At 46.0% G+C, this 12,611-nt stretch overlaps 6 protein-coding genes across 6 annotated transcripts; 2 read left to right on the top strand and 4 right to left on the bottom strand.

Annotated features, from left to right (window-relative positions):
* Positions 1–198: 198 nt before the first annotated feature.
* An12g06820 (hypothetical protein) lies at positions 199–2,828 on the bottom strand (the record flags this gene model as incomplete). The annotated part of the gene is made up of 4 exons (XM_059751001.1): positions 199–1,258; positions 1,379–1,862; positions 2,377–2,485; positions 2,643–2,828. 4 exons carry the CDS (start codon positions 2,826–2,828, stop codon positions 199–201), a joined length of 1,839 nt encoding a protein of 612 aa, XP_059601882.1.
* An 864-nt stretch (positions 2,829–3,692) lies between these two features.
* Positions 3,693–4,628, top strand: An12g06830 (uncharacterized protein; the record flags this gene model as incomplete). The annotated part of the gene is made up of 1 exon (XM_001395702.1): positions 3,693–4,628. The coding sequence occupies one exon, from the start codon at positions 3,693–3,695 to the stop codon at positions 4,626–4,628; it is 936 nt and encodes a 311-aa protein (XP_001395739.1).
* Positions 4,629–5,405: 777 nt separating this feature from the next.
* Positions 5,406–5,972, bottom strand: An12g06840 (uncharacterized protein; the record flags this gene model as incomplete). The annotated part of the gene is made up of 1 exon (XM_059751002.1): positions 5,406–5,972. The coding sequence occupies one exon, from the start codon at positions 5,970–5,972 to the stop codon at positions 5,406–5,408; it is 567 nt and encodes a 188-aa protein (XP_059601883.1).
* Positions 5,973–6,845: 873 nt separating this feature from the next.
* On the top strand, positions 6,846–7,462 carry An12g06850 (uncharacterized protein; the record flags this gene model as incomplete). Its single annotated transcript, XM_059751003.1, has 2 exons — positions 6,846–7,019; positions 7,076–7,462. The coding sequence occupies 2 exons, from the start codon at positions 6,846–6,848 to the stop codon at positions 7,460–7,462; spliced, it is 561 nt and encodes a 186-aa protein (XP_059601884.1).
* A 2,191-nt stretch (positions 7,463–9,653) lies between these two features.
* Positions 9,654–10,683, bottom strand: An12g06860 (uncharacterized protein; the record flags this gene model as incomplete). Its single annotated transcript, XM_001395705.3, has 2 exons — positions 9,654–10,419; positions 10,466–10,683. 2 exons carry the CDS (start codon positions 10,681–10,683, stop codon positions 9,654–9,656), a joined length of 984 nt encoding a protein of 327 aa, XP_001395742.3.
* Positions 10,684–11,583: 900 nt separating this feature from the next.
* An12g06870 (uncharacterized protein) lies at positions 11,584–12,015 on the bottom strand (the record flags this gene model as incomplete). Its single annotated transcript, XM_059751004.1, has 2 exons — positions 11,584–11,769; positions 11,827–12,015. The coding sequence occupies 2 exons, from the start codon at positions 12,013–12,015 to the stop codon at positions 11,584–11,586; spliced, it is 375 nt and encodes a 124-aa protein (XP_059601885.1).
* Between the last annotated feature and the right edge of the window lie 596 nt (positions 12,016–12,611).

The following is a 12,611-nucleotide window of genomic DNA, read 5'->3' on the forward strand; positions in this document are numbered from 1 at the left end:
TATGGCAAAACGAGAGGTGACTGGAGATATTAGAGGAAATCTCCTTTTTATTTTACACGCAACGCTTGCTGATTTGCAGTATTTCCTGGTCTAAGACTGCTTCGCAGAGTCAGATGGTGGCATCAATGTCTGTAGGAAACTTATCCCGTATGTTGACAAATTCTCAGTGCTGAGGACCGGTCTTCCTATTTTGGGATCCTATGTGGTGGGATCAAAGGGATACACTAGGCTCTCAGTATTGGACTGAATAATTCCCTCAAGCGGATGGCAACCCTGCTGAGGATCAAAGAGATTTGCCGTGTTTTGAGAGCTGGGCAGAATATCACCACTAAGTGGGTGGATACCCTGATAAGGATCAAAGGGATTTGCCGTGTTTTGAGAGCTGAGCAGCATATTATCACGAAGCGGATGGACACCCTGCTGAGGATCAAAGGAATTTGCCGTGTTTTGAGAGCTGGGCAGAATATCATCACTAAGTGGATGGATACCCTGATAAGGATCAAAGGGATTTGCCATATTTCCAGAGCTGAACAGCATATTATCACCAAGCGGATGGATACCCTGATGAGGATCAAAGAAGTTTGCCGCATTTTCAGAGCTGAACTGTATATCGTCACCAAGCGGATGGATGCCCTGATGAGGGTCAAAGAAATTTACTGTATTTTGAGAGTGGAACAGTATGTTATCACTAAGCGGATGGATACCCTGGTGAGGATCAAAGGGATTCGTCGCACTCCGAGAGATGAACAGCATATTCTCACCAAGTGAAAGATTATCACCAGGAGAATAAAGCTGTACGGGGACACAAGGCATGGGAGAGTTTTCGCATGTTTCTCGAGTCTGGTTTTCCTCTTGTAGCTGTGATGGTTGCGTTCTAACCAAAGCTGCATTCTGAGCTTCGCTAAGGTGCGCAGTAGAGTTTCTACTCGAGCCCGGCGGTTTTTCTAGGGAGCTGAAAGTGTCATGTCGCGGTGTGGGGAAATTCTGGATGACTTGGTTTTCATTGTGGCGAGAGGTAGTCGGAGACGCTGAAGGTTTCTGTATATGCTTCATTCTTGCGGCCTTTTTCCGGAGGCGCTTTCGTGTCGATTTTGAGGGAAGCCGCGGCTTCGAATTTCCAGATTGTCTAAATGGACAGGTATTTAGAATGCATAAAAATGCCTCCTGCATATCATTTTGATGCTTTTTATCATAGGTCGCTTCCCCGAACGCAACAAGCGCCTCCATCTCAATATTTTCTATCTTAGCCCTTTCAAACCTAGACTAAAGTTAGCTGGTATACATTTTTCGAAAAGGGCAGACTGACTTAGATGAAGTAGCTTGCAGGGGGGTTAATACCAACTCTTTTCTCGCCAGTGACGAATACCTTTGCCCATACCTTTGAAGATGGATACATTTATTACATAACTTCTGGATATCCTTTCCAGGATAAGCTTGTGCCACAATATTTCTGACAGCTGCGGTAAGAAACTTGACTGACTGGGCCTGGGAAGATGCTCGCAATCGCAGTATTTCCCTTTGAATGATGTCATGAAGAATAATAAGAAGGACCCTGCGGCGTGCAGAGACTTTCTCACAGTCCTCAGTGGTTTTGTCACCGTCCATGAATGTTGGGACTTTGATCTCCAGACATTCCCGTACCCACGCGCCCTCTGTACGGTAAGGTTCAAATCCCCAGAATTCAGCCGAAGGGTCTGAGGTCCAAACGCCCAAAGTATCAGATGTAACAGTGTTTTTCCATTGTTTTGTAAGAGTGACAAGCCGTTCTATTTGTATATTCGATAGCTTCTGGCCCTTTTTTGACGCCCATTCCCGGAACCAAATGTCCGCGTCCATCTCGAAAACAACGGCGCTGGATCGGACTAAAATGTTATTATAACTGAGCATTCTATCAAACAAAGATAATAAGCCATCCATCCAGGAGCAAGTGCATAATTACTTACAGAATCCTCGGGATATCACATCAACCGCAACCTCCCCTGGTCTGACAATGGGCTGAGGTGAAGTGAGGTGAAGAAAGAGCTATGCTCAAACCCCGCAGTCCTGGAGGTCGCCAGAATGCTTTCTAAGCTTATCGTCTCACGTGATTGGCAGCTTATTGAATCTACTTGGGCAAAAGGCTCCAGAGAAACAACTTGGCGACAATATAATAGTGCTTGCTGAAAGTGTTTTCCAAAGAGCCGATTTCCAGCTCTTCTACGAAATCATTGGCATCCTGATAGGCACATGGAATCACACTTCTCGATCACTGACGCAAGCCGAATATCTTGCCCATATGGAAGTCTCCCTCCGAAGCAGCGCCGCTCGAGATACCCGCCTCAGGGGCAATTTGATCGCCATTTTTCCTTCAGGAAAGCAACGCCCAGCCGCCCGTACCCAAGGAGTCTTTCTTCTGAATTAGATTGCTAGCAGGGTCTAAGAACGGCGTAACTATAACAGGGAGAGTCGAATATCTCAAATGAGAAAATGGATTTATTCGCTTGTTCTAATAACAGTAAAGCTATGTCTTGAACTCTAGCGGATTTTGAAGTCGGAATTGTTATCCCAACATGGATGAGGCCAGCGAATACGCTAGCCAGTATTAGTCGAGCTCATGATCGCGGGTAGGGTGGGCGAAGTGTGGTCAGATTCACGTTACCCACCTTAGACGAAGAGTTGTGCCTGACCTCAAACTTCGCACTTGATGCTGCCAAAGATCTCCCAATGTCGCCGCTAGGTTCTTCACCATCTTCTTTTAGGGCCGGATTTTGTTGACGTTCATGGTTCGGACGGTTCATTTTACGTTTGGTGGAGCTTCCCTGTGAAGTGGGGGTAAGAACCGGACACATTGTGCCGCCCTCTGAGCGCGCGTGCACCAGCCGTTTCGGTCCCGTTTGGGGTCGAATCTTGTACAATTGCCTGTTTTTTCCCGACGCAGTCAAGGTACATCATGACAGGGTTCTGTTTCTCCGGTAACACATGCTTGCTGGTCAACTCAGACGGCAAGGGATAGAGTGTCCGTCGAGGCTAAGATGGCCTGTTCTATAGAACTTTAGATTCGATTTGACCACCAATACTTACAGGCTGACCTGTGATGCTTACATGGCGATCACCCATACTCATACAGTGACCACTGATAATTACAAGATGGTTACTGAGCCTGATCCGCCTCCAGTAGGCCCTGATCTCATTGGAAGGATGCCGGGGCACCATGGAGTCGAATGAAATTTGTATTGCCAAGGCCGTATTGAGAAGACGGTCTGGGTCTATCTATGTTCAATTCACGATCTGGCCAGCCAAGGCATCGCGAGAGTAAAGTTGTGATGGAGATCGATACTCGTATGCCATTCAAACCTCTCGCACCTGAACGGCTTGCGTTCATTGCTAACATGGACCGCATTCTACCCATTCCCCACAACTTGCCAGACAGGCCTGCTTATTCAACCTAAAACACGCCAACATAAGCCTATACATCGTCTTGCGCATTACTCTGATTCCACGGAGTAGTTCAATCGTTATTACGTGTTCTCCACTCAGTGTGTACTGAGATTGTCATTCACCGAGTATCCTGACCAGCATAATCACGTGTTATATCACGTGATTTCAGAGTTGGGCAAAGCTGAAAGTCGCAATCACTCGATATAACGCCCAACCTTGCGCACCCCTTGACCTACATTCATCGCTGAGACTATTTCTATCAACTGATTACACCAATGATTCCACGTATTCTACGCCCTGATTATACATGGCCGCGACCCATAACCTCCACGGTCTCGACGATAACGCCACCTGTTCCCCATGTCCCGTGCAGAACCATCCGAATAGTATGGGGCATCTTGCACAAGTTACTATACTGCTTCTCTTATTGGTATTGCTCCTGGTTCAGGATCCATTTTGATGCCAACGTCGTGCAATTGCCGTTCGGTCTCGTTATGAAATGGACGGATCGGACGAGTATCGAAGAGGTGGTCTCTATGCAAATGGCAGATGCTGCCGGTATTCCTGTTCCCAAGGTTCTATGTTGTGGTGAACATCCAAAAGCTCCATTCAACAGAAGGATCTCCATACTAATGACCCGGCTGCCTGGTGTACCTCTTGATAATTCAGATGATGAATTGCAGAGTGACTCCGAGGAGCCGTGGTTAGAGGAGCTTAAAATGTGTATGCATTCTATGCGTCTATGGACTCCTCCAAGTCCGGATTCCATCTGCTCTCCTATAGGGACGTCCCTACGAAGCTCAAGGGTTCCTGATCATATAATGGGACCTTTCACAGATCAGATACAGTTTTTCGAATATCTAATTTCTCCCGCTTCATCCCATGGATTCGACTCCAGGTTCGAATTTGAGAATGCTCTAGCACTTGCAAAGAAACTTTCACAGCACAAGTACCGAATCACGTTCACTCATGGCGATTTCAAGGCTCATAATATTCTCGTTGATGACAATGGGCACTTATCTGGGTTTCTGGACTGGGAATGTGCAGGATGGTACCCAGAGTACTGGGAATTTACAACGGCGATGCGATTTGGAAAAGGAAGCTGGTGGTTTCAAGTAGCTTCTTGGATTGGGGGGGATGATTATTCCAATGAGCTGGATTCGGACATTGCTTTGAACCTATTGACAGTTGACTCGTACATAGCAATTTAACTTGTGACGTATCCGAGACTAGCTTCTCAGATACTTGATTGGAGGGCATCTATCGCGATTCCAAGGTCAATACGTGTGCAACGACTCGTATTAGTATATATTGTAGCTAGCCCAAATTAAAGAGCGGCTTGTCTATCTGATGACTGTGTGGTCTCATGGTTCGTTTAGGTGTAGCAGTAGTTTGATGACGGAAATGAACTATTCTTGAAAACAACAAATCAATGAAGGAATCGAACTTTTAGGAAAGCGAAAGAATCATGGATTAGCCGCAGTGCAGGCATTGCTGTAGATGTTGCGAAGGGCCAGGGCTGGTATGACCACGGTTTGTTTGGGGTCGTCCTGGAAAGAAACGGAAGGGCACGCTACCAAGGATGATGGAACCAGCACTAAGGTCTTGTGCTATGATAAAGGAGTCGCCAAGACTTCCATGATAATGCAATGAATGCCAATGATCGTTGTGGTTCTTATCACACTAGCTAACTATACTGAGATGGCAGAACCATATGCCAGAACACATATGTTGAACCACGAATGAAAGGAGCGAAATATGTGTATGGTTGGACCACGAATGAATCGAGAGAAATTGAAGCAATGAAAACGAAAGATCGTTGGGAGAACCCAAGAGCAATAGGGAGAGTTCGACACATCACCACACAAACATGAAACATACCCAACAAGTGGAGAGGGAGTGTAGATTAAGCACGGCAGACAATAAAGTGAGCAAAACAATAGCAGTCCCACGTAATCATCCTGAAGGCCTGTACGACAGGCTCGGCCTCAAAGGGACACCTGTGACCTAACGACGGGCCGCGGCTGACTGTTCTTTGCAGCATCGGCGCTATATCGGTTCCCAAAAGATATGCACTCCTGCTGCAATGCTTCAGCATTGTTGCAACGGACTATCCCGGCTTGAATCAGTGACTCCAAGATCACCATCAGCCACACGCGGCATGTGACGCCGGGAATAGAATTGACGTCTCCGTCGCGGGACCTCATAATCTGGTGGAGCTGTTCTTGCTTGGCCACTGGGACACTTGCTATCTCAACAAGGGTGCAGAGGAAATTGGACTTGAATACACCACCAGTCTGGCCGTGATCCGGTATCCATCCACTACCCAGGTTTCTCATATGGTACTTCCATCCGCCCTGAGCGGTATCATGGAAGTAATAACCCCAGTGAAAGTCGTCCAGTCGAGGGGGGTCTGATCGTATATAAAGAACAATGAAAAGTGTGTTCAACGGTAGTCGAGAAAGTGCGTCTTCTTGGCTTTTTTTGATGGCAAGAGCCCTTTCTCTGGCAGACGTGGGCGGTTGAGCAGTGCCGGTACCAGAAGACGCCGACATTTTGTGTGGCCGAGTTCGCAAGGTGGGATGTGAGAGTGTATATAAATGCGGTGCTTGTAAATGAGGTGGAAAGTAGAAAGCTGGACAATACTACACCCGGTGCGCAGCCTTGCCTTTATAATTTCAGACCCATTACGATTCACACTTTTATCACGTCTATAATAACGAAGGTTTGTGCTCAATTGCTACTGGAAGATTGGGTCTTTGACACCTCTCCTTTGTTGCTTCGTTTGGTATGATGACGTCCATGAGGAAAAGAACCTATCATCCACCAACACCTACGGGTGACCACGAATGATCACACGGTGACTACCAATAATTACAAGTAGGCCACCAAAACTTGCTACGTGAACATTAAGGGTGGCCCGGGTATATTACTTATATATGATGACCCATAATTACATTGGAAATGACTATGAATACTTGCGGGGTGACTACTGATAATTACAAGCCAGCCAAGTCACTACATAGGGAGTGGGCCAAACCCCAGTCTGTGACCCACTTAGGATAAACGGACTCACGGGCCCCTGATCCGAGCTTTTGCTTGCTGCAGGCTGCAGGCTGCAGAGGGCCCATCTACGCATACTCATCCATCCGCCAAGAAGCACCCCGTGGAAGAAAAAGACATCGGTCGATCGGCATACTGGATAACAGGTCTCTCAGGTCAAAGGATAGACCGGGTTTACTAGAATGCATAATAAAAACAATCACAGATTACCTGCGTTATCTGCAGCATTACTCGAGTATTAAGAACATAGGAAATCTGAAGATAAACATTCTAACCGAATTCACTATGTCTATAAAGCTGTCAGCCTTGGCCCCAGATGCACACCGCAATTAGGCACAGACCAGCTTGCATTCATCAACACAGTCATGCATTGGTTTATCGCCGCCGTTCAGGAATGCAAGGCCGCTGCTCAGGAGCATCTGCATTTCCTGAGATCACTATCATGCGTGGGGTTTGGCAACATCGACAGTGATGGGGATCTCACCTCAATACGACCTGTCTCCAGCTCGTCTAGTATCATTGACTTACCCACACCACCCGTGAGTAGCTAGCATGTATTTGTCTCAATGCATACGCTGATATCACTGGCATGTAGTCAAATCACGGTCTCGGTCTAAGGCCGATAGTGATCGCGGGGAAACTCTTTCATAACGCGATTTTCGGTACTTACGAGCCAAAGACGAGAACAGTTGTATTGAACGAACCTGCCCTGTCTTGTCCATTTAAAGATATTGTTTATCTTGATAATTGCGACTTCAAAGTCCTCGCGGAATCAAGCAACGGAAATATGATTGTTACCTTTACCCACGTGAACATCAATGCTTGGCGTGTTATTGCGTCTGTTCCGTATCATGTTGCTCAATCACGGCCCAAGCAACCTTTTCGACCTTCTCTAGCCTCCTTAGAGCAGCAGCATTCTCCAGCTCCTCCGCCCCCCGTGAGGCTTATGCCGCACACTCAGAGCGGGTCTAATCAGTTTTGAATCTATTTTCATTGGTTCTCTTTCTTGACAAGGATACAAAGAACTATGACCCCCAATCCTTTCTTTAACATTAGTCCTTCTTTTGCGATATGAATACGTGGACTTTGACCCTCTATCTTAATTGTGTTACATAAGAGTCCGATTGCCATGTTGACTGGAAAAGCTTGTACTCTGTTCCATCCCTCTCCAAGTTTTAATTCAAAGTGTTATCCGTTTCCATTGAGCTATGGCTCCGATTCCAGTACAAAGTCAAGAGCAAGTGCTATTTTCAATGACATGGAGTCACATCCTAGCCAGTTATATTTCTTGGTACTTGTTTTTGGTCCCTGCAGGCCTACTTCGACTTAATTATCCCCGGCACGAGAATCAAACTCTATCAGTGCAAGAATGTATCATTTATACGATCTTATTTCTATTACTGCCTTCTCACTGGATATAATTGATTCGGGGTAAGATCATCTTATTAGAGTTCCACGCAACTCAGGCTAACTCGAAGATAGATAGCCAATCGAATTGCTGAAGCAGTCATCCTAATCACACTCATAATATTCTGTACCCCTAATCTTGCTGCCAACACTTTCAACACTTCTCACGGATGAAGATCCCATTATTAGGCTCCTGGGATTCAGTACGGCCGGGGCCGTTAACGGAGACGGAGTTTCCTTAACGACTATATGTATGTTAGCGGCAATTAGGGCTCATGATAGTTTTGTCAAAATTCTTTATCCAATCCTTGCAAAGTATCCAAGTTGGCAAGTACATCCATCAATCAGGCCGTGTTGCGACCCTGTTTCGAACGAATTTAATCCCAGGCTTACGAAAAGTACCCTAATTTGGACATAAGCCGGTATTTGAATCACTAATCCAAGACCAGGTACGATTGGTTGCACATATAAGTTCCTAAATCCTTCCCTCTCCAGAATAATGCTTCAAGTCCATTTCCCATTACTCCGTTCAACATTCTTTATGTCTGGCCCTTCCTATGGCATATGAAAGAAATACTGGTCGATAATAAGCGTCGATCTTCTGTCACATTAGTGCATTGCCATAATGGAGAACCATACGCAACATTCATACCAGGACATGAATGAGTTCGTAAAGCCATCCACAATATTCAGATCCTCTTTCTGATTGGCACCAGCTTCAGACCATTTTTAGAAAGCCATCCACGGCAATTTTAACCGGACTCTTATGCAATGTTCCTTGTGGAGCAGGTCATCAGGTACCGAAAGGATAGGATGTCTGCTGTCTCGACCCCAGAAGAAATAATATATAGAGTGCGGCTTCTCACTGGAGCTAACAATTTCTCATCATTCATCACGGGTCTCGGTATTCAGCTGTGCCTGACCGCCCCAGCAAAGACCATGAGTCGCCCAAAAGAGCATGTAAGCTGCTTGGCTCGCTCGCTCCACAAAAGATTGTTCAATGATATAGCAATATGGAGAATGACTTTAAGTCTATCATCATAGCCAGAAGGTTGGCGTTATTTGCACAGAGAAGCCAGGAAGAGTATCACCTAATAAGGTTTGGAAAGAGGCGTCCAACGGAAGGCTGGGCCTTGAGTTAAGAAGATAGTTATAAGATTGCTCCTGCTTTTATTTTTTTACTTGGGCTTACACCACCGTAAGTACATATCATCAAGATTGCCATTCGAATGTAACATATTCATACGACTGTCATGGCAGTCCACAAACAGGATAGTTGCTTATTTGTTTCGTTCTTCTTTTACTTATCACTTATCATGTGGTACCGCGCCCCGTTCTTCGCAATCCCCTTCTTTTCTACCCGCTGCTTATATAAGTACAAAAACGGACGCTCTACAACTCCTCTGCTTTATAGTTTCTCTAACTGATATTCTCTTGTGAGAGATTAACAGTACATTCTTAAACATAGAGGCGGTCCCACTTTTACATACCAATGTGATATAGACCATTATGATGTAATAGCAAGCGCAGGACCCAGAAGCAGAACTCATGTTGGAGCAAGGGGCGAGGAGTACCATTCAACATGACAGCCGTACTGGCTCTAGTACTACCTGATCCAAGAGATATAGATGCTCCAAGTTCTCTCTCCTAGTTTGCCCTCCCTGTCCACAGCCAATTCCCTTGGCACATTCTTCGCTATCCTTCATCTGTCGAACGCCAGCAGTCCGAACAACCCTCAACCAGTCGCGTCCGAGTTGGTGTAGTAATTATACTTCCGATTGTTCTGGGTAATGAGCTTGAGGCGGCTCCGATATACAAGTCATCGAAACTTGCTTCATCCCCGAGTAGTTGATATAGTGCGTCTGCCATGGAAATAGAGAGTACGAAATGGGAACCTTGACACTGTCGATGACCTGAGAGGAATACTGGTTGGCGATGTATCGTGGCCATTCCACGAGGGACATGGCTAGTTGTACGTCCTGGTCTTGTGGCGTCCTTGTGCTGCGCGTGTAGACAGTGCAGTAAATCTCTTCGATAGGGCGGACGGCTAACTGCCCTAGATCATGACATCCAGCCTCAGGGTACAAGTCATTCAGAACCAGCCCAGCAGTGAAGAATTGTGCTAAAATAGCCAGGCCGAGGGTGTCGCCAGTACCTTCCCGCAGTACAGTTGGCGGAAGCCAGAAGAGCCACTTTCGCATAGAATGCACGCGCTGAAAAGCCTGATCCGGTGAAAGAAAGTGGACTTCATCATGGCATTTCTCTAGGAAATCAACCAGCTTGTTTACCGGATCGAAGTATTTATCAATATGCCAGATCTGATCCCGGATATATTGAAGAATCACAATTGTGTAGGAAAGATTAGGTAGATCCTTATCAGGAATTTGGTAGCTCGAGCAAGAAGGCAACTTCAAGATCTGAAAGTATTGTTGACTTTCAATAAAATTTGCCAGCTCAGACTCTTGCTTCCATACCTGCGGCATTGACTTTAGGGCAGACTGTAAGCCGTCCCAGAAAATTATCCAGCTTGACCTGAGCCTATCAGCGTCTATTGTATTAAGAATCAAGGAGTTCATACCGTTCATCACTTGCCCACAACAACAGCATTGTAGCCGCAAGAATCGTATCACAATTATCCTTGGAGAACTTGCTAACAGCTATCTGCAGCTCCTTCATAGCACAACAGCGGAAGTAGAAGACTATATGTCCAATTTCCTTCTTCTGCTCAACTGTGGCCCAGAGACACGCGGATAGCGTAAGAAGCGAGTTCATGACTAATTTATCCGTGCTAGCCATGGTGCAAAATCTGAACCAGAATTAGCTATAGCCTGGATATAGATTAGAACTACTTAAAGAGGCATCTTCTGAGTCCAGGTTGCCCAATCCTTCATGCCACGGCGTTCAAGGCTTTCAGAGAGCGCGACGAGAAATCTAATAAGGCGGTTTGGATTATTCGGCAAGTAGCTCGGTTTCAGTTTATGTTGCCAATCTGCAGGGTCTGCAGTCTCCTCTGCGGTCAAAAGCCCAAGGGTACTGTCGAATGAAGCTGATTCATCACGAATATTTGCAGTGCTTCCGATTTCGCAGGAGACGCCACACATGGCACAGTAACGGCTGATTTGGACATACCATTGCGGCAAGGATCCATCGTGTTCCATGGCAAACCGTGAGGGATGTCTCGTGTAACCTTTTTCAGGGAAGGCTATGATCAGGCAGTAATCTGCCGTAAAATGTCAAATGGGGGAGGAGAAGAAGGATAGAGAAATATACTAGAACAGGGGGACTCAGAAGGGTATATGGAGGTTTATCATTTCTTAAACTATGATAATGGTGTAAGGCACGATGTAATCTAACAAGGCATGCAGGGAGCGAATCAAATGTCGGGGGACCGCAACAGTTTAGGATAATTGGACCCAATAAAAAAAAACAGGTCAGAGCATGGTACTGGTACCGTTTTGAAAAAGAAAAAAAAAAGGAATTTTAAATAAACTGGGAACAGGGGTGATCAGACCGGCAAGTGTTCTTATGCCTCGCAGGGTCCGGAGAAGCTGGACCATCCTGCTGGTCTGGCAAGGATGCAGAGGATAGTGCTAGCTCGCATCGCGGCTGGACAATTTGATACGGAACAAACACAACAATATTCCAAACTCTGGCGTTTACATAGGTGAAGGATATAAAGACACCTTCATCAATATACTATGGAATAGACCCAATAAGTTTGAACTGAACCGAAGCAAGATAAATAGTAGCCACGAACGGAGGAGACAGACGAGAACCGTCCAGGTAGACACTTTCTGCTCGTAGATTGAAGGTACCGAAGATTGCGTTTGGAATGAAATTTCCCGCGACCAGTGTGGGCCCCAGAGTAATGCTATGATCTAGCTACATGCCAGTGTACATCAGCATATATCTTTAAATAACAGCGCACTTGTTACTCACACGTGATGCGGATGAAATATCAATACTAGCCGAGCGGTAACGAGGTTGTAATGAAGTGACCTCAGTTCTCTTGTCATCTGCATCATTTAACCTCAGGCATGACATTAACTTGTGGCCTAAGCGAGGAAGGAAATTCGAATACTCGTGTATGGCGCCCTTGGATTGCACGGCAGGGCTGAACCAACGCATTACTGGAGGATGACTTGATAGGAATCTAATAATTCTATGCTAAATAGAGATGAGTACTCGAGACAAGGCCGAAAGATTATAGATATAATGATGTTGGCTTAAGTCATCCAGTTAGTGTCCTGGACTGCCTGTGTGACAAAGGTGGACTATTCGATTAATAGACAGTGCTATTGCCATTTTCGTCCTGTTGGATCCAACTTGCTAATACCCGTCAGATTGCTTGTATGGACGAGCTAGATACAGCAGTCTTCATTACAAGAAATAGCCTCCCTGCCCAGATACGGATAGGATCATCCGTCCTTCTGACTGGTCCGGGTAAGAATGAATGGCTTATCTCATGATTCATGGGTGTCTGCGCTTGAATATGCAAATATGTTTTACAGCTTTAGTGGTTGGATGGATAGCATAGGAGACGTAAAGACGGAGCCCGTGCGGAAGATGACAGGAAGATGGCAGGAAGATGGCAGAGATGACAGGAAGATGACAGGAAGATGACAGAGATGGCAGGAAGATGGCAGAGATGGCAGGAAGATGGCCGGAAGATGGCAGGAAGATGGCAGGAAGATGGCAGGAAGATGGCAGAGATGGCCGGAAGA

Source organism: Aspergillus niger (genome assembly GCF_000002855.4).
Source record: "Aspergillus niger supercontig An12".
In the NCBI taxonomy this organism is placed as follows: domain Eukaryota; kingdom Fungi; phylum Ascomycota; class Eurotiomycetes; order Eurotiales; family Aspergillaceae; genus Aspergillus; species Aspergillus niger.